Raw genomic sequence first — 27,911 nt, 5'->3', positions numbered from 1 at the left:
TGTCCCCTGGCACCAAGCTCCCGGCTCAGAGGGGTGGCCGTTACTGGGAAGCAGAGGGTGGGTGCTGGGAGCTGCTGGTGGTGTGGGTGTCCGGGGGTGAAGGTTTCAGTGGTGGCTGCTGGGCTCCAGCCCTGCTCTCCCCTGGAGTCTGACGTGGCACAGAGCTGCCTGGGTTTGTGCGGGGAGCTGCCTCTATCCCGACTGCTCGGAGGGACACGACACGGGCACGGGGTGCTGGACAGAACCCCCCAGCTGGGGACACGACCGGGCTGGGGGTCCGAGTGCCGTAACCTCCCTCGGCTGCAGAAGCCTCCCGCAGAGATGGAGCTTTACTCAGTCCTCCTCGGGGCTCCCGCGCCTGCCCGTGCTGCGGCTGGAATCCCGCCAGCCCCAGGGGAAGAGCTGCCGCTCCCCGTGGCCCTCGGGGACCCCCGCGTGTTGGCGTTCGGGCAAGGGGGGACCCTTTGTGCGCGAGGCGGGGATGCTCGATCCGGCTGAGCCCCCGCTCGGCCATCGGCTGGCCACGCCTGGGCGCTGCCGTCCTTCGGGCCGTGCCCGCGCGCCCTGGCGGCCGCCGGGCGCCGCTTCCGCTTCCGGGGGGCGGGGCGCGGGCGGGGGCGGGGCAGGCGCGGCCGCCATGGCGGGCAACCGCTTGCATAAGACTGGGAGCGTGTTCAGCCGGTGCGGAGTGCGGGCGGCCGTGCGCGGGGGGGAGCCGGGGCGGGGGGCGGCGCAGGGCCCCGGAGGGCCCCGGCCCGCCCCGGCCCGCCGGTTCGCCCGGGCCCTGAGCTGCTGTTCCCCGGCAGGACTCGGAACCTGCTCCGCATGGGGGTGATCGAGAAGCCGCTGTGGTTCGACGTCTACGCCGCCTTCCCCCCGCCGAGGGAGCCGCTCTACCGGGTGCCGCGGCCGCGCTACGGCAAGGTGCAGGATGTCATCCCTCCCATCTTCTACCAGGAGGACCAAGTGCGAGCGTGAGTTACCGCCTGGCGAGGGCTGCCTCAGCCCCGCCGTTCGCCGGAGACCTTCCTCGCCCCTTGTCAGCATCCCCGCGGAGGGCACAGGGCTGCCCGCGCTGGCGCTTCGAGCGGCCTTTCCTCTGCTTGCTTACAACCCAGGTTGCAGAGAGGCTGTGTTAGATGGTTGTGCTGTGTGATCTCCCGGGTATTTATAAGGTGAAGGAGTTCCAGTGCACCTTTGTGTCCCCCCCGGTGGTGAAGAGGGACTGGAATTTATTAAAACGATTGAAAATCCTGGAACAGACAACTGTGTGTGATGGGGAACGGAGGAACAGCTGTGAATGCTTTCTGTGGCAGTCTGAATGACCTGATGTTGCTTACAACAAGGCACATCCCTGTGGCTTGAGACGGAGATAAAAACTGAAACTGATTTTGTTATGTTTGAGAAATGCAACTCCCTTCAGGTTTGCAAAACGCAACTATTTAATTGTTTTGTTTGTTTGTTTAATAGGAAGTTTTACAGAATTTATGGCAGTGGTCCAAGGCCTTTTGACCTGTCACAATCAAACTACAAATCGACTTGCCAGAGGTAAGATTTATTTGGAGCTAAAAGAGACATTTTTCTGAGACTTGTCCCCTGCTCCTGAGCCAGTGACCCAAAAATGATGTGGGTGAGACTAAAAATGCACCCTTGAAATCCAGGTTTGTTGAGAAATACAATGAGCTGAAAGAAGGAGGAAACATTGAAGAGGAGAAATTGTTTGATGAAACAGGAAAAGCCCTTCTGGCCAGAGGGATCATTTTACAGAGGAGAGGAACAGATAAAGTGAGTATGGAATGTTCAGAGTTCCTTGGCCAGGGGATTCAAAGCACTTCACTTCCAGGCTCTCAATGTTGAGTTAGTCTGAATGAATCTCAGCAAGACATGCACCTGCTGGCTGGGGTGAAATGGTCTTTGCTGTGCCAAGCAGTCATTTCTCTTGGCTGAGAGTGTGACAGCCATTTCCCATGGGGCAGTAGAAGGGAGGTACTGGTTCTGGGGATGAAAGAGTTAAGTCTTCAGTGTGTTAAAAGCATCCCTTGGTGTGTCTGTGTAAAGCACTTGGCAGTGTGGACTCCTATCACTTACCTGTGTTGTCCCTAAGGGAGCAGGGGGTAAAAGCAAACCTCTCCTGGTCTGAAGGTGAAACTTTTCTATCCCTTTTTAATCCTTAGTCTAAGCACTCTCATTCTTGTTCTACAATCCTCTTCCTTCTCTCCAGTCTAAATCTCCCTCTTTTAGTTCAAACTGTCACCCCTTGTCCTGTCACAGCAGGCCCTGCTCAAAAGTCTGTCCCCACCTTTCTGACTGGTCCCTTTAAGTCCTAAAAGGCTACCAGAAGGTCTCCCTGAAGCCTTCTGTCCAGGCTGAACAACCCTAACTCTGCCAACCTTTCTTCATAACACCTCCAGAATGCAGGTTGTGCAGGGCTGACAGTTCCAGTCTCCTCTCTTGGGTTCTACCTGAGATGCTGGCTGGGTGAGGAGCTGCTCTGTTGCAGTGAGGTGTGACCTGCGCTGCTGGAGGGGTTTGGGACGTGGGGTTTTGGTGACTTCAGGGTGCTACTGGACTGGTTGTGCTTGGGAAAGAGCTGCAGTTGATTTTCATCCCAACCAGAGTAAGATTCCTTTTCTCCCAAGGATGCTGTGCTCACTGTAGTGTTTGGTGATGGTCTGTCTCTAACTGCAGGTAGCACAACAGATTCACCAGGATGTTGACACCAGGGACTCTGCATTGCACCTGCAGCTTCATGCTGTGCTGGAGGAGCTGCAGGACAAGAAGAAAGACCAGGAGCAGCAGAAACCTGAGCTGGCAGAAGCACAGAAGGAAAACCCCTTGCCCTCCTAAGAGCCTGGGCAGGGGAGAGGCCTCAGGTGTCTCCAGTGCCTTCCATGCTCATCATGTCTGAACAAGAGCCTCACTCTTGTTCTTCCATCTCCCCAGTTGTAAAATGGGAGACAAGAATTTTTCCTTCAAGGTTGAAGATGGAGAGCTGGAAAATAGGGGCATAGAATGGAAAATTAAACACTTTCTTCAGGAAAGGGAAGCTCTGTCTCTTCAGGAGTCTGATTTGCCACAGTAAAGATCACAGAATGTTAGGGGTGGGAGCTTGAAAGATCATCCAGCCCACCCCCCCTGCCAGAGCAGGAGCATGTCCAGGTGGGTTTGGAAAGTCTCCAGAGAAGGAGACTCCACAGCCTCTCTGGGCAGCCTGCTCCAGGGCTCCAGCAGCCTCTCAGAGTTTTCCCTTTTGTTCCTGTGGCCCCTCCTGTGCTCTCTCCTGCTTGCACCCCTTGCCCCTTGCCCTGTCACTGGACACCACTCCCTGAGCCCTCAGCCCACACCAGCTCAGTCCTGCTGTGAGGATGCTGTGGGAGATGCTCTCAGATGCTTCCCTGAGTTGTCCTTCCCCTGCCTGCAAACTCCAGTGCCTGGCTTGTTTGTTGGTGAAGACTTTGGCTTTGGGCTGTTTGAAAACCAATCATTTTGTTCATGTTTGTACTTTCCTCCTCTTTCTGTGGTTGTGTTTTTCTCCCCTTCTTGTGTTTCCCTCCCCCTTCTGTGTTTTCCTTTCCCTCCCTTTTTATTTCCCCCTTTGTTTGTTTTTATTCCTTTGCTTGTGGTTTCCCCACTTCTGTTTCTGTTTTCCCTTTCTTTGTTTTCCTTTGTTTCTGTTTTTCTTTAAAGCCACCTCCAGCAGCCAACAGGTGCAAGCCACATCAACCAATCTCTCCCCTCCAAGGACAAAGCCTTTCCCTCAGCTCTGGGACCTGCCTCCTGGCACCTTCTCCATGAGGCCATTCCGTGATGCTTCTGCTGCATGCAATGCAGGAAGCCTCTGTTAGCAGCCTGCATTTCCTGGTGGGGGAAGGAGGCTTCAGAAAGCCCTGGGGGGTGTTTGGGTGACTTCACTTCTCGTTAGTGCTGCAATTACAGCAGAGTCACTTCAGTGATCCTGGGAAGGTCAAACTTCATTCCCAACTCCGTGCTGTAACTCTAGAGGAGTGCCAGGTTTGATTATAAAGAACAAACCTCTCTGTCTTAGCACAGCTGCAGCTGTGAGCTCAGGGGGATCTGCTTCCACAGCTGACCTTGGTTCCACCTACTCCTGCCCCAGCAAGGCTCTTCCCTGGGGAGGAGCAGGAATTGCTGCCCAGGGTGCTAGGTCCAGGCAGGGCAGCCCCTTAGGGGTGACCATGCTGCAGGAAGCTCGGTCTAAGGGGTGAACACACAGCCAGTGTCCCACTTCTGGAAGCAGTGGGTCAAAACTGAGATGAATTTCCATGTAAATATGACACAAATGCATTAAGGGGGGTTTGGTGTGGAGCAGCACTGGAGAGGAGACCTGAAGCAAGTTGATGGTAGCAGGCCCTTGGCTCTGGGGCAGTTTCCCCCCATCTCCTGTGGGGCTGAGGTGAGCTGCTGGGATGTGAATTCCTCTTCTGCTCAATTTTCTGGCTTGGGCTAAACAATTTTTCACCATGAGGAAATGTTACCCCATGAGCACAGCCAGACATTGGAATCTTCTCCCAAGGGCAGCAGTGGAGTCCCCTGCATGGGGCACTTGGAAGCCTCAGCTTGGCAGGCTGCTGGGCCAGCTCATTCCACCTCTATCACCTGGAAAGTTCGGAGCAGTGCTCCTTGGGGTCCCTTCCAGCCTGGCACTGAGTTATGTCCAGCCCAAGGGAGGAGAGACCAACAGCTCCCTGCCTTCTACACTGCAGCTTTGCTTCTTGGCCTTTGTTTTGTTTCATTTCTTAGCCTTCTGTTTTGCTGTTTAACTGTTGGTGATGCTCTGAGCTTGCCGAGGGTTGCAAATGGAAGCGTTTGGGGCGGGAGGTGCTGGGCAGCTGGATGCAAGAGCCCACAGGAGGCTTCTCGCTCGTTTCAGTCACGCCTCGGTGGTCTCCTGGTTTTTGTCACTCCTCAAAAGAAAAATCCCCAACATAACTTGAGGAGCTTTCCCCTCTGCTTTCTGCTGGATCTGGCTTCATCCTTCCACCTTTACCCAGCTTGGCTCTGCCTTCTGTTAGTCCTCTGACACTACATTTAGGAGGCAGACTAGGGCAGCAGCCTCTCAGTGTGCCCTGAGCAGGTTCCTCTGCAGAGCAGACCACAGAAAAAGTTGGAAAGATTTTTCCCTTGTATTGGGTGTTGAGAAAAGTCCCTGGGGTGGCTCCCCGGGGCAGAGCAGTCCCAGCTGCAGCAGCTGCTGGGTGCTGTGAGGGAAGCTGGGAGCTCTCATGTGGTGTAAATGAAGAAATTGCTGCTTGGGAGCTCTCGGGGCAGGGCCAGCCTGGGAGGGCTCCTGCAGGTTTTGGCTGGCTTGGGGGTGGTGGGTGGAGATGTTCCTCTGCACTGTGGGCTCGTTAGGGCTGGTGGACAATGAGGAGCTGTGAGCACCAGGCTGCTCCTCAAATACTGGGATCAGCTGGGGGCACTCCCATCAAGAAGGACCTTGAGAGCTGGAGTGGAGAACGACAGTGAAGCTGCTGGGGGGTCTGGAGAAGAGGTCTGGTGAGGAGCAGCTGAGGGCGCTGGGGTGGTTCAGCCTGGAGAAGAGGAGGCTGTGGGGAGACCTTCAGGCTCTCTACAACTGCCTGAAAGGAGGTTGGAGCCAGGTGAGGATTGATCTTTTCTCCTAAGCACCAAGCCACAGGACAGGAGGAAAGGGCCTTGAGTTCCTCCAGGGGAGGTTCAGGGTGGACATGAGGTTGGCCCAGGCTGCCCAGGGTGGTGGTGGAGTCCCCATCCCTGCAGGGGTCTGTGGTGCTGAGGGCCACGGCTTGGTGGTGACCTGGCAGTGCTGGGTTAGGGCTTGAACTCAACGATCTGAAACATCTCTTCCTCCCCAAAGGATTCCCTGGCTCTATGAGGTGTTTGGTGCAGTTAGGAGAACACAGAACCAAGCCCAGTGCTCTGTGCCTGTTTGGCTGCGTTTGCTGAAGCTCCGAGCCCGCCGTGACCTTGGAGCATCTCACCTCCTGTAATTAAAAGGTTCTGGGCAGGACCCCGCGGTGAGCGATTCATTATTTATCAAGCACTTCCCCGGCAGCCTGTCAGGAGCAGGCTCTCGGCCGGGAGGGACCCGGGCAGCCCCCGCCGCCCCGGGGCTCCCCGCTAGGTGGGAGCCGAGCTCCGCCGCCGGCCCCTGGCTGGGCGCTGCCGCCAGCCTCGGCTGGCTCCTGCGGGACGGTGCCGGGCAGAAACCTTGCTCCCGGCTTCCAGAGCTTCCACCCCGCGCTGCCCTTGGTCCGTTGTACCCTTCCGTGTTCCCGGGGGCTGGTGCGTGATAGGAGAGGCGATTCTTCTGCTCTGCCCTGGCAAGAGCTCATCCGGAGCACTGTGCCCAGCTCTGGAGTCCTCAGCACAAGCAAGACAGGGACCTGTGGGATGAGGTCCAGAGGAGGTCATGAACGTGATCAGAGCGTGGGACAGCGCTGCTGTGAGCTGGGGTTGTTTCAAACTAGAGCAGGGCAGATGTAGATCAGCCACTAGGAAGAAGTTCTTTGCTATGACTGTGGTGAGAGCCTGTCCAGAGAAGATGTAGGCACCTCACCCCTGGAAGTGTTCAAAATCAGGCTGGGAGAGGCTTTGAGCAGCCTGGGCTAGTGGGAGATGTCCCTGCTCACTGCAGGGCTGTTGGAGCTGGGTGATCGTTAAGATCCCTTTGAACCCAAGCCATTCCCTGATGCTGTGCTCACCCTGGAGTGCTGGGGGTGCCCAGGTGGTGGCATCCAGGAGGCACTGAGGGAAGTGGGGCAGGGGGAGAGCCTCAGGGGACTGAGAGTCCCAGCGCTGACCTTTGGCCCTGCCCAGGGAAGGCAAAGCTGCTCCTGGGGTTAGTGGGTGAAGGACATGGCTGTGACTGTGCCACTTGCCCTTTGCCTTTGCAGGGCAGCTCCTGGCAGCCAGAAAATTCCCTTCCTGCTGGGCAGCCCTGTCCCTGCCAGTGTCACACTCAGTAACGACTCGGAGTGAAGCTTCTGCTGCCTCTGTCCTGCAGACCATTGTGGAGCAGAGTGTGACCTTTCCTGGGCTAAATTGCTGACCTCCTTCCTCCTGCAAGATGAGCACTGCATGCAGCAGTTCCTCTCTCTGACTGCCAGGCTATTTTCAGGGACAATAAATGCCAAGGTATCAGTTACAAGGTTCTTCACTCCTTGAGGCATGCGAAAGGCAGGACAATGGCAGGCGGTCAGCAGCCCCTCCTGCAGCTCGGACAGCCAGGCTGAAGGCCTCCCAAGGTCAGTTCCTAAACCTGTGGGCCTCAGCTGGGAATTTGAGGATGAAGGACTCTGGCTGCTCTCCAGCAGCTTGCTTTGTAGGGTGGAGAAGCCTTGATAGCAAAGCTGCTGTGTTTGTGATTGATCTCCTTGTACAGCTTGGGCTGGACTGGACGACCTTTAGAGGTCCCTTCCAGCCCAAGCCATTCTACACCGTTCCTAGGAATGCCACAGCACTCCTCAGGGTGGTGCTTTGCTGAACAGTGTCAAGTGCTTGCGTGCAGGATGTGTCCCACTGGAGCAAACACCTCTGGACCCACCGTTCAGGGCTGTGGGAGCAGGCTCTGAGCTTGGACACTGTTTGAACCCTGGGGCAGCTGTCCCCCTCCAGCATTGCACAACCCCTTTGGCACAGCCAGGCCGTGGCACTGGGAGGTGACATGTCTCTGACCACGCTGTTGGTCACAGATTATCCTCTGTTTCTGGGTGAGGGCAAGAGAACTAAGGGTTTCATGGGATCAGATCTTGTCTGCAGCAGCCAGAAGAATTCATCAGCTTTGCTGGCAAGCAGCTGGGCTGACCCTGCCAATGCCGAGGTCATCCAAGCAGGTAATGAAACATTTCATGCTTAAAGATGTGGCCCCATCTGAGAGACAAAAACATTGGCTTTGGCCACCCTCACCTGCACCCCCACACACATTTGGTCTTCAGCTGCCCCATTTTGAGCGGTGGAGTACTCCAGAAATCTGTGTCTGTTGGGATCCTGGCTGGAGTTTACTCTGGGTTTATGCTTGCTCTGTTACCCCACACCTGAGAGAAGATCTGAGATCTCTCAAGCAGCATGGTGGCCTTTGGCACCCAGGGGTGAGACACTTCCTGCCACCACCTGCACTCAGGCATCCTTTCTTTGGGCAAATTCCCAGCGTTCCCAGAGGAGCAGGGCTTGGTGCTGCTCTTGAGGGGCAGCCCAGGGGTGGTGTTCTGCAGATGAGCCGGGCATGGCATGCAACCAGAGAATCACTGAGGCTGGCAAAGACCTCTGAGATCATCAAGACCAACCACCAGCCCAACACCACCATGGCCATTAAGCCATGTCCCATAATTTTCCTCTCCTTTGTCAGGAAAATGGATGTGGCAGCTGAGCAAGGCCCTGCAGGTTGTGGTGTGTTGAGTTTCCCGAGCAGGAGAGGGGGAGGCACAAGGGTGGCTGCAGGGGGGCTGCAAGGCCTCTGCAGCGTGGGCTCCTGCCGTCTGCCTGGTCCTGTTGGTGCATTAACACTTCTCTAATGAAGTGGGGTTGGTGCTCTTGGCAGTGTTGTGCTTCTGCAGCACCAGAAGTGCTCATGGAATAGGAATTCCCAGCCCAGCAGCTCTGGGGTGAGTAAGATGCAGGCCAGTCACCCTGGGCTGAGCAGGAGGAAGGAACCATGGGAGGTTCAGAGCATCCCCAGGAGCACAGCAGGTTGAGCTCAGGGGGGGCTGGGGGAGAAGGAACTGCCTGCTGCCTACCTGTGAGTAACCTGTGAGTACCTGTGGGACCTGCTCCTCCTTGGGCAGCTTTTGGATCGTTTTGGTTACTCAGCTTGCCCGTGGCTGTGTCAGCTGCAAGGGCTGAGCCCCAGTGGGACCTGGCTGTGGGGTGAGGATGCTCCTGGCTGCTGCTAACGACCGGGGGGCAGGGCAGGCTGCACCGCGTCCCCTGGCTCAGCCGGGGCTGCGAGGGGAGCGTGACGGCGGTGCTGGCACAGCCACGAGGAGCCCCCCTGGCCCCATCCCAGCGAGCTCTGGCCCCAGTGCTGGCAGCAGACCTGCTCCTTTGGGGCCAGTCCCCTCGGGCTGAGGATTTGAAACCTTCCCGGGACGTGGCAGGGATTTGGGCTGTCCCCTGCTGCTTTGAAAGCTGGAGCAGCAGAGATGCTGGGGAGGGTCCCCCCAGGAGCCCAGCAGCTCAGCTGTCCTTGGCTCTGTCCGTCTCCTGGTGCTGCTGCTGCCTCTCTGCATATTGCAAGCTCATTCTGATGTGTGCTAATGCTATTATCCTCCAGAAATTGAAATCAAGTCTGAACCTATAATGTTTCACTGGGAGGGAATTGGGGTTATATATTCCTGTGTACAGCAGCATTCTATTTCAGTCATAGCATTTAATTATGATTGGTGTGTTAGTGCCCACCAGAGCATAACAAATTGTCATTATGTTATTCTGCTGAGTCTAATTTAATTGGCAAGTTGTCACAAAAGCAATTATCCATCATTTATTTTGTTGCCATAACCACATCTTGGAGAGCACCTGCTGTCTGAAGTGGAAAGGCTCTGCAGTCTCTTGGTCCTGGATTTCTTCCACTTGCCTGACACAAAGACACCATTTCCTCCTCTCATTTAAAAACACCTTCCTCAGGTCCCAGCATGGGCTCCACACAAGGCTGGAAATGCCAGGGGAGAGGCTGTGCCACCCCCAGCAGCCCGGGGCTGGGCTGAGGTATGGAAGCTTGTCCCCCCCTGGAGACCTCGGAGCCAGCCTGGGATGCTGGCTGTGAGTTGTGCTCGGATGGGTAAGTCATGGACCCTGTCTGCCTCCTTGCTTCTGGAAAGCTCTTTGCAGTGAGGGTGGAGAGACACTGGAGCAGGCTGCCCAGGGAGGTGGTTGAGGCCCCATCCCTGCAGACATTCAAGATCAGACTGGATGTGGCCCTGGGCAGCCTGCTCTAGCTGGAGATGCTGAGTGCAGGGGGGTTGGACAAGATGACCTTGGAGGGTCCCTTCCCACCTGATGCAGTCTGTGAATGTGTGAAAGTCAGGATGAATAAGGAGAGAAAGGGAAGTTTGAAGAGGAGACATTCTCTGCCTGCAGGTCACTTTTCTGGGGGCAAAAGGCAGGGAAAAAAGCCCCCAGAGTGCTGGTGGCTTGCTTTGGTGTCTGAATAAGGAGGGTGGCAGTGTGCATAGAGAGGGCCAGAGGAGCTGCAGGGACATGTGGGCTCTGCCCCAGCACCCTGAGCTCAGCTGGACCCTCTCACTCTGGAGCTGCTCAGCCCAGATGCTGCCCAGATCAAGACCAAACATCTGAGGTCTGACATCTGTGGAGGCCTTCCCCAAACTGCTCCCACGCTGGTGGCTGTGCTCCCGCCGGCAGCACCGCTGGCTGGCACGGCACAGGGCTCCCCGCGGCATGGCAGGCAGCCAGCTCAGCTGGGTGCCAAAATCCACCCCTGCTCCCTGCCAGCCGCTCCCCAGCTCCCAGAGCTGCTGCAAGCCTCACCCGGGCTGCTGCTGCCACACAAGCTGGGGGTGCTCTTCGATAAGCAGGTTGCAGATAAGGTATCTGGGCTCCCATAGAGATTAGGAGGCTGGCGAGGGGAGATTAGTGAGGTTCTATAATCCAGCAGGCAAAGCAACATCAAAACTTCCTGAGACCAACCCAAACCTGCAGATTTTCTCCTTCCTGAGCTGATCTGTGGCTGTGACCTGTTAACTTCGGAGGGTTTGGAGACAGCATCCCCAGGTCCTGCGGAGCTGCAGGGACCTCCAAGCCTGTGACTCCTGCGGTGGATGAGAGGATGAGCGACGCTGTCTGCGCTTCCAGTGTGGAGGGAATGAGTGCTTTGAGGTCTGAATTTCCTTCAGCTACTCCCCACTCCGCCCTGTCTGTAATCTCTTCCCCTCTGGTACTTTTGATTAGCTGCTAACGAGGGACGATGAATTGGCAGTTAAAGCTCAGAGACGGGTTTGTTCCTGCTTCTGCTTTTGGGTTTTTTCCCCCTCCTTCCATGCCTCGATTTCCCCCTCCGAAAGCCAAGATGCTGTTTATTTAAGATGGATGTTGTAAAGTTAAATGAATCAATATTTGCAAAGCAATTTACTTCAAAGGTAGCCTGCAGTGGCTTGGAAAGAGAGGAGAAAGCTGAGGAACCAGGACTTGTCCCTCCCTGCGTCCCACCTCCCTGCGTCCCAGCTGGGGCTGAAGCTGAGCTCTGGCCAACTCTCCTTCCCCATGAAATCCTGTAGCTGGCCAAGCTCTTTGATCTGTGGTCACCAGGAGCATGTCTGGAGGCTGGAAGCTGTTTGGCTGTTGCATCACCAACCACTTGGCAGGATTTCCCCCCGGGACAGAGGTTAAGCTGAGGCTTGGAGGGGATGTGCATCCCACCAGCTGATCCCTGCTTGGGGTGTTCACACAAACCAAGCATCTGGGAGCTGGGGCTGTGCAGCATGCAGAAGGGACACTTCCCACTAGCCCAGCTTCCTCAAAGCCTCATCCAGTCTGGTCCTGAATGCTTCCAGGGATGAGGTGTCCACAGCATCTCTTGGCAACCCATTCCAGTGTCTCACCACCCACCCCAGCAGTGCTGCAACCAATTCCTTTGCCAACATCTAACTCTGGCACTGGCTCAGCCTCAGTGCCAAGTTCCCACTCCCTGCATTACTTTTCTCTCTTCTTGGCTCTCTGCCATGTTTGCATCCCTTTTTGTTGTGCCTGCCATCCTGCCAGACGTCTCCTGGTCCCTGGCTACCTGTCCCATGGGTGGACAAACCTGTGTGCACACCAGTCTGGGCACTGGCACGTCCCTGGCATCAGCTGGATCCACCACACTGCATGCTCAGATCCTCCACCCTGGGTTCCCTTCACTGGCTCCTGGGACTCCTGCCAGCCATTGGTGCAGGTTCAGAGGTGCTCCAGGAGCTGATGGACATTCTCAGAGTCACTGGGAGGGCAGCAGGGCTGTGCCAGCTGGAGCCTGGAGCTCAGCCCAAAGCACCCAGAGGATTTTTTCCATTGTGGCTTCTCCACCCTGTGAAGTGAACTCTTCCAGGGTGCTCCTGCAGCCTGAAGACCAGAGGGGCACACCAGCAGCCCCTTTGCTCTTCCTTTTGAGGAGCATTCCCAGCATTTCTGTACCTGCAGGTGTCTGGGATTTGTCTCCACTGGTATGTGCCCAGCAGCTAATGCCAGCTCCTGTGAGCTCTGCCACAAAACACTGTAGTCTCAGCCCATTTATCAGCTGCCTGGCATGACCAAGAGCCATCAGGCTGGTGCCCTGCTCACAGCCTGGCCTCTCCCTTCCCAAGGCTGCCATCTGCAAAATGAAGTGTGGTGGGGAGTGAGGATGGGTGCATGTCAGGTCTGATGGCTCTGCTGGGACCATTCTCCCTGGCTCATGGATTTGGATGCAGTCTGGGTGGTGCCTGGAGGCTGGCAGAAGTCTTGGCTTGTGTAGAGGTCTGGGTGGGCAGAGCTGCTGGCACAGGCTGCCTGTCTGCTGGGTGCAGGGGTGTGGGAGCTGCCCAGTGTCCTCCCTACTCTAGTCATGAGGTCTGTGGTGACAGGTTGGACTCGATGATCTTTGAGGTCTCTTCCAACCTTAGTGATACTGAAAGTCAGAATACTGAAAGTCATGTGTGGCACCTTCCTGATGGCTGATCCCAGAGAGCCAGGGCTGAGGTGGGGCAGGAGCATTGGTCAGCATTTGAGGCTGATGGGGGGGAGACAGCAACACCTCCTGAGCTCAATGGGGTGGACAGGGACCTGTGCCCTGCTCACCAAGGGCTCAGCTCAGGTAGTGCTCCAGCTGTGGCCTGAGCAGAGTGGGGCAATGACTTCTCAGTCTCTGCTGGTGATGCTGGGGCAAAGAAATGTCTGCTGGAGGTGATGGCTCTGAGCAGGGCCTGGGAGCTGGCTGGGGCAGCCACAGGGTGAGGAAAAGGTGCTGGGAGCTGTGGCATGGGCAGCTGTGCAGCTGACCCATGGGAGAAATTCCCCTGGCTGGAGGGGGGATCACCGAGCTGCTGAGTGTGAGAAATAGCTCATTCTGATCTATTATTTAGCAAATGATAATGAAAAGCAGAATCTATGTGGAGGGGAGCAGCCAGCCATTCCCCAGCTGGCAAGTGAGAGACTGTTTAGAGCCAGGAAGTGGATATTTGAGAGAGTTTGGGAATTTCCATGGCTTCCCCTGCAGATAAATCACCCTCTGCAGACATGTTTATTGGGTGCCCTGCTGCTGTTTGATCCCAGAGGACAAAATCATTTCAAGAGCTGGAAGGAGATTAGTGAGCACCTCACTGCAGGCTGCTGGGGTGAGTGCAGCCTGCCCAACAGCTGGGGTTGGCTGCTGGGTGGTGTGCAGGAAGGGTCTGGTCCTGCACTGCCAGGAGTTCATGGATCCCCTAGCTCCTGGTGGTCAGGATGGGGACGGTCCCACCCTGGGGTGTTTTGTGCTCAGAGCTGGGCAGAGAGGATTTCCCTGCCTGCCTCACCAGCTCCATCAGTCAGGACCTCAGCAGCATTCCTCTGGCTGCATGTTTGTGTGTGAGAGAGCAGAAGGTTTGTCTCCTCACAGCTCACAGAGGTTTTCCTGAGCGCTTTGATGGTTTCCTGGTTTGTGGTCCCCCCCCCAGCCCGGTCCAGGATCTTCTCCCCGCGGCGTGGGGGTGCCCCGTGGTCAGAGCCCGAGCGGAGCCGGCCGGCAGCGGTGGCACCAGGGGGTGCTGCCTGATCGTGGCTCGGTGCTGCCAAGGTAGGAACAGCGAGAAGGAGACTTTGTCTCACCTGGTTCTTGGCTTTTGTAGTAATTTGAAAAGAATATTTGCATTTGATTGCTCCCAGCTGCTGCCTCGGGGCTGAGGAAGATGCTGTCAGGAGGCTGGAGTTGGATGATCTGTAAGGTAACTTCCAACCCAAACCATTCTGTGATTCTCCTCTGACCTTGCTAGGAGCTGGTGCTGAGCACTGAGCTGGTGCCCAGCTCGGGGCTTCCAAGGTCTCCTTCGGGCTGGGCTGCCAGGGGCTGGCGCGATCCGCGGGGTGCCAGGGGCTGCTCCGTCGGCAGCACAGATAACGTCGGTGCCTTCAGGCGCAGGGAGGAGGAGAAGGAGATAAGGGTCTTGGAGAGAGAACTTGACTGGGTGACTAAGATAAATTTACTGTACTACAGGAAATCGAAATGTGAAATAAAGATCTCAAACAGCTGAAATATTTAAAAAGCTAGAGGCGCTGGGCGCGGGAGAGCCGGCAGCGCCCCCGGGACCGGCCCTTATCCATCCATCACCGCCCCGGCTGGATCTTAGAGCAGATAATGGGGTGGAGGGAGGACTGAAATAGAAACGATCCATTATGGCAGCCTGAGTGACAGCTTCTCTCCCTGCAAAATAAGATCATAATTAACGGCAGAGACAGAAAGTTTCCCCCTTTCTGCCGCTGTTTGTTTTCCTTCCTGGCTCTGCAGGGCAGGGTGAGTGCCTCAGGGGGGTGCTGAGGGGCTCAGGGCATGGACCACCAGCATCCAGCAGCACACATCTGTTTGCAGGTGTTGGCAACAAGACCCACCCAGCACAGGATCACAGAACCATCAAGGTTGGAAAAGACCTTTAAGGTGGAGTGGAGCTGTAACCCACCTCCCATGACCACCAAACCAGCTCCTGAGGCAGCGCATCTGCACGCTTCTTGAACACCTCCAGGGATGGGGCCTCCACCACCTCCCTGGGCAGCCTGTGCCACCCCCTTTGCCACTCTCTCAGCAAAGAAATCTTTCCTAATCTCCAACCTAACCCTCCCCTGGCACAACTTAAGGCCACGAATGCTGGGACAGCTGTCAGAGATCACAGGACAAGGTCCATGCTGCATGTGAGACTCCTTAGGTGGAGGGGAGGAGGTGGAGATGTTCCTGCTGTCTGGGTTTCATACTGGGCTGACCATTGGGTGTTTGCAAACTCTTTTATTCAGCATCTCCTGGAGTTTGTTGCTGTCTCACAGTCCCACTCTGTTCACCTGCCTTCCACAGCCTGAGGAACCGCTGGACATAGGAAGGAAATCCACACTCCTCTGTGTCGCCTCCTGGGAGGGAAGAGAAGGTTGATGTCCAGGCTGAGGTCCAGATTGCCTTCATGTGCCTACTGTGTCCTTCCCACTGTGAGTCCAGCTTTTATTCTTTGTTGTGGGAATCTCTTAATGCCAGAGTTGCTCCCTGAGGTGTGTGGCTCTATGGCAGTCCTCCAAAACAGCAGCATCTAAAAACCAGCATCACAGAATTGTTTGGGTTGGAAAAGGCCTCTAAGATCATCCAGTCCAACCAGCAACCCAACACCACCGTGGCCACCAAGCCATGGCCCCAAGTGCCATGGCCCCAGGTTTGCAGAACACCTCTGGGGTGGTGACTCCAGCAGCAACCTGGTAACTCATTCCATGCTGGACATGCTTTGCAATTCCCTTCACCCCCCTCTCCCTGCTGCACTCCACCACCCCTTGTTGTTCCTTCTCCTTCAAGTAAACCAGGAGGTCCTGATGAACATCACCAGGAGCCAGGTTGTGTTCTCTGTCTTTAAAATGTCCTTCAGAATGTCAGTGCCCAGCTGAAAATGCTTCCCAGTGTTTTTTCTTCTGCCTCATTGAATTCTGAAGCAGCATCAGGAGCTCTGCTGCTCTGAAACCCAGTCTTCAGGAATGGGAAACTGCAGTTCAAGGGAAGGGGTTTGGGAAGCAGTTGCAGTGAGAGCAGACTGGGGGGGGGGGATTGAATGCTGGGAGCTGGGAAACTGTGCTCCTGAGTGGGAAGCCTGACAGGGAAATCATCCAGGAAGGCTGAATACAGGCTGAGAGAGTTGGAGCTCTTCAGTCTGGAGAAGAGAAGGCTCCAGGGAGGCCTTGGAGCTTAGGGGTTACAGGGAGGCTGGGGAGGGACTGTTCAGAAGGGCCCATGGTGATAGGACAAGGGGCAAGGGTTTGGAACTGGAGCAGGGCAGATTTAGATTGGACATCAGGAGGAAGTTCTGCACAGTGAGGGTGGTGAGATGCTGGAACAGGTTGCCCAGGGAGGTGGCTGAAGCCCATCCCTGCAAATACTCAAGATCAGCCTTGCTGTGTCCCTGTGCAGCCTGCTCTAGCTGGAGCTGTCCCAGCTGAGTGCAGGGGGACTGGACAAGATGACCTTGGAGGATGCCTTCCAACCCAGTGCAAGCTGTGAGTCCATGGATTAGCAAACCACAGGCTTGTGCTGCTGGGAAGGAAATCATCCTAATTTGCTTATGTTTAGTAACCCAAGACAGAGCCCTAACAAGGTGAGGAAGGACATTGGAGGGAAAACATGTCACTGCTGCCCCTTTTGAAACTGGGCACCTCTGCATGTGCTGCACATCATGGTCACCCCACAGCCACTCACTGTGGGTGGGCTGCTGCCTCTGCAGGCCAAAGCAGTCTCGGTGCTCCATCTTCCTGGGCTGCTCCCTCCTCTCGAGAGGCAGAAGCCTGGAGGGCTCTGGGCGGATTAGCAAGGGGAGGCAGGGGTCAATGTGCGAGCATGAGACAGAGCAGTTGGGCTAGCAGCCCGAGGTGTGAATCCAAACCTGACCATCTGCCTGTCACTGAGTGTGAGCCCAACAGGTCAGATGCAGAAATGCTCAGATTGGATCATTTCTGAGATGAGACAACCGAGAAGTGCCCAGGGCAGAGGCAAAGGCTGTGCTGTTACTTCTCCTCATCCCCACCAGCGCCTTCGCCCCGGCGCCGGACCGCGGGGCTGGGGGATCGGAGCGAGTGCGTGGGGGGACCTGGAGCCTCTCAAGCTGTGCTGTGGAGCTGCCTGGTAGCCTTCAGACTTTGGAAAGTAGGCAAACAGAGGCAGGCTGTGATCGAAGTCGTTAATTGTGGGGTAACCTTTGCATAACCTTTAGAAAATCTTTGGCTGTGGGAATCCAGAGCCCAGAGCAGGCTCGGTGCTGGGATGCACAGCAGCAGCAGGGCTTGGGGGTAAAGTCCTTGGGCTGGGGGGGATGTGGGGGTCCAGACTAACCCAGGCATTGGGTTCACAGCTTCACAGATTGCATCAGGTTGGAAGGGACCCTCCAAGGTCATCATGTCCAAGCCCTCTGCAGGCAGCAGGGACACCTCCAGCTAGAGCAGGCTGCACAGGGACACATCCAGGCTGACCTTGAATGTCTCCAGGGATGGAGCCTCAACCACATCCCTGGGCAGCCTGTTGCAGCGTTTCCCCACTCTCACTGTGCAGAACTTCCTCCTGATGTCCAACCTAAATCTGCCCTGCTCCAGTTTCAAACCATTGCCCCTTGTGCTGTCCCCACAGGCCCTTCTGAACAATCCCTCCCCAGCTGAAATGCAGCTCTAAGGTCTCCCTGCAGCTTTCTCTTCTCCAGGCTGAAGAGCCCCAACTCTCTCAGCCTGTCCCCATGGTTATGCCTAAATGGCTGCTTCCCTGTAATGGGTCAGTTCCCTTCTGCTCCCTACGTGGGGCAAGGGGCTGGGCAGGGTCGTCCCCAGCTCTCCAGCAGCATCTAGCTGGGCTCTGAGCCTCCTGGTTTGTAGAGGAGTAAGGGGAGTTGGCAAAACTGAGGCTGCCCTCCCAACATCGGTGTGGCAGGAACCTTGTGCCCACACCTCCCAGCCCAGGATGATGCTGCCCTGCGCTGGTGCTGGGCTCCCTCCCGGCTCGGCAGCGGCGGCCCCGGGGAGGGCTGCAGCCACCGCCCGCTCCCTGCGCCGCTGGAAGCAATCACAGCGCCGCGCCGCCTCCAGATTGCCCTGTCCGTTCCAATGAGCTTTAACTCGCTTTCCCCCCAGCAATCAGAAGCACTTTCTCTTCGTCCAGGTGGTCTTTTCCCATTTTGCTCTTTCCAGTCCCAGGACCCAGGGCAGTCACATCTCATCACTCCTTTTCTCGAGCCATTTGTACCTCCTGCTTTTTTCTGCTGCCATCAATTTCGTCTCAGCCTCCCCTCCCTGCTCTGCTCCCTCTCATCTAACCACAGCTTCTTTGGGAGGGAAGCTTGGCCACCAGAGCCCCAGCAGATGCAAATGCAAATCCCCTGCTCCTGCAGATGGCTTTGCAAGCCTGTGCCCATCAGCTCTTCATGGAAACAGTGTAAGGGTCAATCCTTTAAAAACATTCCCCTAGAGAGACTCCTTGTAAGCAGAGGTTTAGGTTGGACATGAGGAACTATTTCTTCCCTAAAAGGGTTTTCAAGCCCTGGCCCAGGCTGCCCAGATGGCGTCCCCATCCCTGGAAGGGTTTCAAAGCTGTGTAGATGTGGAGCTGAGGGACATGGTTTAGAGGTGACCTGGAAGCATAGGGTTAATGGTTGGACTCAAAGATCTTGAAGGCCTCTTCCAAGCAAAATGATTCTAAGACTCTATAGCAGATACAAACGTGAGGTTTCAGGAGTGACCTTTAGGCTGCTGAGGAAGTGGAGTCTGAAAACATGCAGCAGCCCTGCTCCTGTGAAGGCTGAATCCATCAGTGGTAGCTTTCTGTGCCAGTCCAGGCTCTGAACTTTTCCATTCAGTGTCCTGTGCCTGCACACTGCCCCCTGCTCTGAGCAAGGTGTCCCTGGTCACCGTGCACTGGAAGTTGAAGGCTGGACTTGATGATCTCAAAGGTCTCTTCCAGCTGAAACAACTCTATGAGTCTGTGAAGATCCTTTCTACTCTGAAGGGTCCATCCTGGTGCTCCCCAAGGCATATCCATGCCCAGGGGAAGGCAGCCCAGGCCCTCCCCAGTCCCAGCCCTCCCCATGGGCTGTCCTGTTCTGAAGTGCTGGGGTCTATGGCTATTTAAAATGAGCCTTTTTTTGTCCTTAGCTTGCCCTGGACTAGAAACCATTTAGCAGCAGCTCGCAAAGCACAGGATCATCTGCACCATTTGTCAGTAAGAGAGAAATAAAAGTCCAAGGCTATGGAGATAAAAGATGCCTTAATAGGAAGTCCATCCTGTCTCCTGGGCTCCAAGCATCGGCTCAGCACAACACTTTAATGCTGTGATTAAACACCGGCACGCTCTGACGTCCGGCGCTGCTCAGCGAAGCGCTTTGCTGAGTGCTGAAGTGTGCTGCTGAAGGGCCTTTTGCTCTTGTCCTGTGCTTCCTTGGGCAGAAGAATTAAGCTCAGGTTGGTATCACCTATTAATAAGGCAGTCAGTAGCCAAGGCAGTGCTTGTGCAGTGCTCCAGAGCTCATCATTTCCTATAGGGGAGCAATTAAGCTGCACCAGGAGGCTTTGCGTCTTTGTATCATCTCCTACCGACGGCATTGAGGGGGGAGGAGAAGGGGGAGAAAAAATCACATCCATATTTAATGGGCAAAGTTATCACCTTCACTTCAGAACCTTAACTTGAAGCCCTTCTGGACAATTTCCAGGGCAGATCCATTTCCCCTGGCTGGAAAGCGAGTGAAGTGTCCTCACATTCTGCTTCCGCAAGCAGGCGCAGCGAGGGGCAGGTAGGCTCCGTCCTCTGGGGCAGATCTCTGAGCTGTTAGGCTCCTTTCCAGGCTTGTTTTTATTTTACTTTAAAGGAAGTTGGTTGTGGTTTTACTATAATCCAGCCCCACACTTGCCTGTCAGATTGAATCTTTTACTGCACTAAACCCCAGAAGCCATCTGGAGCTCCTCACATCCTGCTCTCGGTGCCGGCAAGCGGCAGCCTGCCCCTGCCCTCTGCAGAGCTTTGATTCCTTCACTCCCAGGATGTTTTCCAGCCTGGTGTTTTCACTCCTGTGTCCCCCAGATCTCTCCCATCCTTGGTTGTGCTCTTTGGTGCTCCTCATTTCTACTCCTCAGCCCTGGGCTATATGTTTCTGGGGGTGTGGTGTGGCTGGAAAGAGAAGAGCAATAGGGGCTGTCCCCTTTCCTTAGCCGTGGTGGTGCCACGGGGCTGGATCTGCTCAGCCAAGGTCTCTTCACTTTGTTTTGCAAGCCCTGAGGTCCTCCTGTCTGCTTGCAACCTTTTGCTCAGGCCCTGGGTTCAAACTGAAGCAATTAATCTTTTTCTCCTCCTTTCTCAGATGGAGCCAAGCCCCAGCTGGTGATGGAGGAAGCTGGACCCTCAGGTTTTGCCTGAGAACACCCTTAAGTGCCTGTGGCAGTGGTGTCTGATGGCTCCTTCTGAGGGCTGTCCTTGAGCTCCAGCATCTGCCAGCAGTGGTGGTGAGGAGCTGTGCTGGGAGAGCAGCTCTGGCTTCCATGGGCTCACATTAGGAGTGACCACAGCAAAATGTCACCAGGAGAGAGTGGCCCTGAGCACCCAACTCTTCCAGCCTTGCCCAGCCAAATCTTTCTGGCTTGCCCACCTAAACCTTGCCTTGCCCACCTAAACCTTGCCTTGCCCACCCAGCCCTTCGTGGCTTCAGCATCCAACTCTTCTTGGCTCTGCAGTGCCCTGTCACAGGGGCTGTTGCCTTCCCATGTTCTGAAGAGACAGAGAAAGAAGAAAAGAGGGAAAAAGGAGAGGAGAAATATCAATAGCTTCCATCTCCTCCAGCCCCGTAAGCAGCCTTTGACACTTCTCTGCCACTCCAGCTTCACAAAGCCCCATCTCTCTGAAGATTAATTGATGTAGGCCACTCAGCCTATTCTCAAATCCCTTTCAGTTACCATTTAAAACCTCCTGATTTTTTTCTTCTTCTTCTTTTTTTTTTGATAAAGCCCCCGAGGCTTTCTGTGGCTTCTCAAATGATTGTCCAGCTTGACAAATTGGATTCTTAAAGCCGGCTCTTTAGAGAAAAGGCTGCGGTTTGACAAGACAAGAAACAGCTCATCTCGGAGACAGGGGCACAAACACCCCACAGAAATCCCTCCCCCGCTGCGGGCGGCGCTGCTCAATGGGTGTCTCGCTCCTCACCGATAATCTTATCAGGCTGTGATGGGAAGGGTCCCGCACAAAGGGGCCCCGGCCAGGCTGCGGGGCTGATAGCTGCTGATTAATAGGAGTGTCCAGCGCCGGCAGAGCCCTGCAGAGGTGATTAATGCCATCTGAGATGGGCTCAGGCCCCCTCCCCTCCCCACACCGTGCTGGGGGCAGCTCCTGCCGCCGGTGATGGATTGACTCCTGCCCGGCCGGTCCCTGTGTGTGGTGCAGAGTGGTGGCAGCTGGGTTGTCACCTCTGGCTTGTGCTGAGGTTTGTAAGGTCATGTTTACAGCGAGGGGGGGAGGCACTGGGACAGGTTGCCCAGGGAGCTTGTGGATACCCCCTCCCTGGAGGTGTTTAAGGCCAGGCTGGATGAGACCTTAGGTGACCTGAGCTGGTGGGAGGTGTCCCTGCCCGTGGCAGGGGGTTGGAACTGGCTGAGGTTTAAGGTCCCTTCCAACCCAATCCCTTCTGTGATTGTATGAATCTGTGCTGGTCCCCAGTGCTTCAGCTGATGTCTCTAGTGGGTTTTAGTGTGTATGCTCTAATCCTCCTTTCAGTGGAGTCCAGGGACCCACTGTGACACCCCAGCCAACTGCAAACCCACGTTTGAGTCTAGTGTAGGGATGGGACAGAGCAGCTCTGGAGCCTGAGCACCGAGTTCCAGATCTTTATGACCCGAAAAGGGAGGCTCCTGCAAGATCCCTTCCACACCTGCTGGCTACCAATGCAAATGGCCTTTTGGATGTGCCTGGAATGAAACCCATGTGTGGAAACATGGCTGAGGCAGTTGCATCTTCAGGGGCAGATGGAGCAAGAGCTAGCAGGAGAGGAGACATCTGAAGAGCTGTCTGCAAGTGCTGGTCTGCCCTCCTTTTGAGATGTGCTCAGGCAGAGCCCAGATGAGGCACCCCAAAGAATCAGCATTGCTGGGAGCTGTGTGATGCCCTGGGTGATGGAGCTGCTCTGATGGGCTGTGGCAGAGCACCCATGGGCTGGCACCACTGCTTCTCTGCCTGAAGGTCAAGCTTGGAGCAACCTGAAGCTGCCAGTTCCTGCTGGTACTGAGATGCTCAGCTCTGGTCACGCAGGTGAGCCCTGCAGGACCACCCTAGGCTTTGGTGATAGAGCTGCATGGCAGCATGGTGCTGGAGAGGAGGGGAAGGGAGAGGAAGGGGAGAGGGAGTGAGAGAGCTCTGTGTGTTTTAGCTGCAGTCTGCCCAGGAGCCACAGCCTTGGTTCTTCCCAGGCAAGACAAAATCTGTTCCTGGTTGAGCAATGCTTTAATTGCAGGCTTTTCATTTTTTAATTGACTACCTTTGCTTTGAAAATTTCACACCTAGCAGTTACTGGGAATAATGGAAATGCATCACAACTCTACCTGCTCTGCCACTGAATGACTCCAGGTGATACTTTATCTCTTATTACCATTATTTATTATGATGTCCAGTTTTGTTCTGTAGCAGAGGGAGATCATTAACCTTTCCTGCAGTAAAGAGAACTCTCTGTGTTGTTTTCAAAGCCATTAAAGCTTTGAAAACTCCCTTCTTTTTTTTTTTCCCCCAAACTGAACAAACCCTACAGGGCTGCAGAACAAAATGCTGACACAGGTCAGGGAAGGCAGGAGGAGCTCAAACCCTCCCGCTGCGTCTCGCTGAATTGCAAGCGGAGCTCTGGAGTGAGGAAGAAGTTATTTGCTCATTAGGAGCTGTGCGTGGTGCTGGGAGCCCAGAGGCACGTGTTGGGGGTGCTGAGAGAAGAGGAGGTGGTTTGGTCTCAGGAGGGGGTGGGAGATGCCACCTGGGCTCTCTGAGGAGAAGCATCCCTGGGTAGAGGGAACTGGAGCACAGGGTGTGCTGCTGTGTGCCCCTCTCTGGGCTGCTCCGTGTGCAGCAAAGCAAATTCCCTTGCACCTCCAAGCCCAGAAAACCCGGGGGGGGGGGCATGGGGCCCATGGTCTATTATCATCTCAAGGGAGACCTTTAAATGGTGCAGAGATGTGGTGCTGAGGGACACCAGACTTGGCTGGACTCTGTGATCTTAAAGGTCTTTGCCCACAGAAACGATTCTGTGATCCTATGATTCTCACTCTACATCTCCCTGACAGGAGGCTGCAGCCAGGTGGGGGTTGGTCTCTTCTCCCAAGGAACGAGAAAGAGGATAAGAGGAAATGGCCTTGAGTTGCCCCAGGGGAGGTTTAGGTTGGACATGAAGATCAATTTATTCCCTGGAAAGGGTTGCCAAGCCCTGGCCCAGGCTGGTGGTGCAGTCCCCATCCCCAGGGGGCTTTCAAAGCTGGGTAGATGTGGTGCTGAGGGCCATGGTTTGGTGGTGCCCTGGCAGTGCTTGGTTAATGGTTGGACTTGACCATCTTGAAAGTCTCTTCCAGCCAAAACAATCCTGGGATGCTGTTGCCTGCACTTTGGGAGGCTTTTCACAGGGGGTCCATGGTGCTGTGCCTGCCTTGGTGGGAGCAGGGGGTGTCCTAGAGATGCCTGCTTGCAGCAGCTGCATGTGGGCACTTCACATCTATTTATGGCCATCTGCAGATGCTGCTCCTGGTTGCTGGCCCTGCATGTAGTGGGACTGGGGAGAACCTCTCAGTTTTCCATGGCTGGCTGAGGTTTCAGCTCAGACATGGCTAATTGCTGGACACGGCGTTCAGCCTGCTGGGAGGTTTAATTAGTCATAGGGGAAATTCATCTGGAGAGGGAGATGGAAGCAGATGCTGTGTCTCCCACCTGGGCAGCTATCTCCTGGAGATGTGTATCTGCTCTGGAGGCTCTGTTTTGCTCAGCACCAAGAGATGATCTCGATGAAAATCCTCTCTGCAGTGAAAGGGATGCTGCTGTCCTACAAAGTCACCTTGCCTCCCAGCCCATGTTGTGCTCCTTCACACCCAGAAGAGCCTGAAATAAGATGTTCCCCATCTCCAGCTAACCACAGGCTACTTGGACATGCTGGCTGATGGTAATAAAGCCTTTGTAGATGTCCCTGGTTTCTGGAAGCACATTGTGCTGACCATATGGCTGGGGAATATGGAGGCTACACTCATGATGGGATGCTAATGAATTGGTAGCTTTCTCTGGCCTGTCTGTGCCTCTCCAAAACAAGGAAATGCTCTTCATTAAGCTCTTGTTAAAGTGCCATCATAAAGAGAACAGCATCTTTACAGGGGGAAAAAAAATGCTGCAATTTCTTCCTGTTCTCTTCCCAGATCTTCCAGAGGAAATTTGCTCCATTGAAAAGCCTGGAGATGATTTTCCTAATGGCTGTGACCTCAGTGCTCTTGTTCTGGCTGCACAAAGCTGCATCCCTCCAGTGCAACGTTGTACAGAGAGCAGCATGGATCTCACCACGGCCAACAAGCACTCAGGTGCCCAGAGGCAGCCTTCATGCTGCAGTTCAAACGTGAATCTGAGTCTGCAAAGATGTGGTGCTGAGCACTGTGGAGGGTGAGTGACCTCTTACCATTTCCCAAGAGTCTTTATGCCCTGGGAGCTGGAGGAGCACCCAAGGTCCAGGGCAGGCTGGGGTGGTGGTGCTGGTGGTGTGGAGACTCATGGAGGGAAAGAAGAGTTTGAGATGGGGGAGGAGAGGGGGTCTGCAAGAAAGTGGGGAGGGACTTTTGACAAGGGCTGGGAGTGCCAGGATGAGGAACAATGGCTTTGAGCTGGAAGAGGGGAGATTGAGACTGGAGATGGAGAAGAAATTATTTAGAGTGAGGGTGAGGAGAGACTGGAACAGGTTGCCCAGGGAGGCTGCGGATGCTCCCTCCCTGGAGGAGCAACCTGGGCTGGTGGAGGTGTCCCTGCCCACGGCAAGGGGTTGGAACTGGATGATCTTTAAGGTCCCTTCCAGCCCAACCCATTCTGTGACTCCATGGGGAAGGAAACTAGGCCAGCAAAAGGGTTTGCAAAAGGATGATCCAAGCAGCTTTGATATGGATATGTTCCCTCGCAAAGACACAGTGCTGGAGCAGCTCTTTATCAGTGTCAGGAGATGACAAACGACAGTGGGGGACAGTCGCAGGGCGGCTGCGCCTGGTGGCAGCTGCAGCACCTTGGAAATGACAGCGGCAGCGCCGCCGCCCGCGCCCCGGGGTCCCGCCTCGGCCTTCATTAATCACCGCGAAAAAGCATTGTCTGCTCTGCTCTGCTTTTGGGAGCAGGAGAAAGCAGGCAGCCAGGACGAGGAAGAGCAGAGCTGCACGTGGGGCACATTGGGAGGGCACCGAGCCCAGGCTGCCTCCGGCGCAAAGGCTTTCGCCCGGCTGGCTAAAAGCCCTCGGGAAAGGCAGGACCTGCCCCTGCGCCAGGGAGGGAGGAAGCAACAGGCAAACAGGACCTGGGAGCTCTCTTGGAGGCCAAGGGTGGCACAGATTAGCAGGGCTGATGAAAGGGAAATTCCTTTTAAAAAAGGGGTGGTGGAATTGGAGGCAGAGTCCAGAAGCACAGAATGGGTGAGGCTGGAAGGGACCTCTGGAGATCATCCAGTCCAGCCCTGCTGCTAGCACAGGGTCACCCAGATCAGGCTGCCCAGGAACGTGTCCAGGTCTGGCTTTTGAAAGTCCCCAGAGAAGGAGACTCCACAACCTCCCTGGGCAGCCTGCTCCAGGGCTCCAGCACCCTCACAGCAAAGGAGTTTCTCCTTAAGGTCAGCTAACACCTCCTGGGTCCCTGCTTGTGCCCCTTGTCCTGCCACTGAGCACTGCTGAGAAGAGCTCAGCCCCATCCTCATGACCCCAACCCCTTAGCTCTTGCTGAGCATTGAGCAGATCCCTCTCAGGCTGCTCTGCTCCAGGCACAGCAGCCTCAGGGCTCTCAGCCTTTACTCCTCACAGAGATGCTCCAGGGCCCTCAGCATCCTTGTGGCCTCCATTAGACTCTCTCCAGCAGTTCCCAGAACGGGACACAGTACTCCAGATGTGGCTTCACTAGGGCAGAGTAGAGGGGGAGAATGTCTCTTGACCTGCTGGCCACACTCTTCTTGATGCACCCCAGGAGATCATTTGCCTTCTTGGCCAGGAGGAAGTCAGTGGTCTCCTGGGGTCACCTTTTTGTTTCTTACCATGCCTCCAGTCTGTGTTTTTGTTCCAGGAGTGCCCTTGAAGCCTGTCTCTGTAATTGTTGAGCTATGTGGGGCTCTGCCTTTGCTAGAAATGGCTCAGAATTGCTTTTTTCCCTCTAATCTGCTCCGTTCCCAGCTCTTGGCCGTATCTGGCAGCGGAATATCTGCAGCTCATTCTGCTGCTGCCTGCCTGCTGGGCTGCAGCTCCTAATAAAGCTGCCCTCTGGTCCAGCACAGGGCACTCATCTGTAATGAAAATTTTATAGGAGTGCCTAGGAAATGGAGTTGGAATCAGGCCTTCAGGTGTGGGTTTTGTAGCTCCCCAGGCAGATGTCCACGTGATGCTTGGGGATCCAGAAAGCAAAGGGATCACTGCCCAGCGGCCGTGGGCTTTGTCACCCTCCTCTCGGGGGGCTCACTGGGAAGGTTTGTGGCTCAGCCCTTACCCTTTGGTCATGATGTGACCTTGGGAACCTGGTGGCATGGAGCATGGCCAAGACATCATGATGTGCCCCTGTACTCAGCACTGGGGAGGCCACACCCTTGGCACTGGGGTCAGTTTTGGGCTCCTCTCTCTAAGAAGGACATTGAGGGGCTGGAGTGTGACCAGAGAAGGGTTTGGAGAAGAGGTCTGGTGAGGAGCAGCTGAGGGAACTGGGAGGGGAGTTAGTCTGGAGAAGAGGAGGCTGAGGGGAGACCTTCAGGCTCTCTACAGCTCCCTGAAAGGAGGTTGGAGCAAGGTGTGGGTTGTTCCCTTCTCCAAGGCCAAGAAGAAGTGGCCTCAAGTTGCACCAGGGGAGGTTTAGATTGGATGTTAGAAGGAACCTGTCCAGGGAGGTCAATGAGACTCCATGAGCTGCAGAAGGCTCAGGTGCTGAGCAGAACCCCTTGGTGCTGTGCTGTTTGCCTGCTGCTGGCTGCTGCCACCCCAGCCCTTGGGAGCTGGGCTCTGCTCTCTCCTCCAGCCCAGACCCTTGCTGTGATCTGTCCATCTCCCCCTGCAGCACAGCCGGGCTGGGACCCTCTGCCCAAGCACCATGAGCAGGCACAAGGAGCCTGATGAAACTGCTGGGTTCCCTTGGCCTGCTCCTGCTGTGAGCTCCAGTAATGAGAGCTGACAGGTTTGGAATAGCTGCTGGGGGCTGCAGCAGGGGCACTGCAGGTGATGGGCTAAAGGATGGCTCCAGCAAAGGCAGAGTGTCCAGGGGGGCTGTGTGCAGCCAGAGCTCCCTCTGCACTTGGCTGAGTGAAAATCAATTCAGGCTTAAATGAGAAAAAGAAACTTCACAGCCTGGATCGTTAAGGGCAGCAGGATGAGACCCACACCACAGAGGTGGGGGCTTTGACCCTGATTGCCACCATCAGCAGTGGGGCTGTTGGGATCCAGCCATCAGTGTGCTCCACGCTGGCAGCTTCATAGATTCACAGAATGGGTTGGGTTGGAAGGGACCTCAAAGCTCATCCAGCTCCAACCCCCTGCCATGGGCAGGGACATCTCCCCCAGCCCAGCTTGCTCAAGGCCACATCCAGCCTGGCCTGGAACACCTCCAGGGAAGGAGCATCCACAGCCTCCCTGGGCAGCCTGTGCCAGAGTCTCCTCAACCTCACTGTCAGAATTTCTTCCTCATCTCCAGGCTCAACCTGCACTCCTCAGCTTTGATCCCTTCCCTGTTGCTGGCTCTGATCTGTGGCAGGTTCCTGGGAGCTGGGATGCTCCTGGTAGCTCCTCATTGCCCTTGCATGGCTCCATCAGACCAATGGGTCCCTGCAGGAGGTACCTGCCTCAGGTGGCTGGTGCTGATTAACCTCTGATGACCACCGTGCAGGGTCCCAGGAGGTGTCCTCAGGGCCGGTGGTGCCTCTGCTGCCTTCCCATTGCTTGCTGCTCACAGCCCTTCCCCTCTGCCAGGGAGCTCAGTGCTTCAGGGCTGCTCCACTACCTCCCCTTGCCCCTTGCTGCAGGTTGGTTGTTCCTGCTGGGTTCTGACCTCA

The 27,911-nt window shown here is 55.6% G+C and overlaps 1 protein-coding gene across 1 annotated transcript; it reads left to right on the top strand.

The window, feature by feature from the left end:
- The first annotated feature begins 614 nt into the window (after positions 1 to 614).
- On the top strand, positions 615 to 3,028 carry MRPS23 (mitochondrial ribosomal protein S23). Its single transcript, XM_054166608.1, has 5 exons — positions 615 to 681; positions 807 to 974; positions 1,471 to 1,548; positions 1,662 to 1,785; positions 2,689 to 3,028. Exons 1-5 carry the CDS (start codon positions 638 to 640, stop codon positions 2,845 to 2,847), a joined length of 573 nt encoding a protein of 190 aa, XP_054022583.1. The 5' UTR covers positions 615 to 637; the 3' UTR covers positions 2,848 to 3,028.
- The last annotated feature ends 24,883 nt before the right edge of the window (positions 3,029 to 27,911 follow it).

The sequence above is a fragment of the Dryobates pubescens genome, chromosome 13, assembly GCF_014839835.1.
Source record: "Dryobates pubescens isolate bDryPub1 chromosome 13, bDryPub1.pri, whole genome shotgun sequence".
Classification (NCBI taxonomy): domain Eukaryota; kingdom Metazoa; phylum Chordata; class Aves; order Piciformes; family Picidae; genus Dryobates; species Dryobates pubescens.
Note: the sequence above shows the minus strand (reverse complement) of the source record. Positions and strands in the feature narration are given on the sequence as shown.

Bases quoted from the DNA above. Each gene is read 5' to 3' on its own strand.
- MRPS23 (XM_054166608.1), top strand. From the start codon at position 638: ATGGCGGGCAACCGCTTGCATAAGACTGGGAGCGTGTTCAGCCG. The intron at 682-806 runs GTGCGGAGTGCG...GTTCCCCGGCAG, and splicing joins ACTGGGAGCGTGTTCAGCCG to GACTCGGAACCTGCTCCGCA. The intron at 975-1,470 runs GTGAGTTACCGC...TTTGTTTAATAG, and splicing joins CAGGAGGACCAAGTGCGAGC to GAAGTTTTACAGAATTTATG.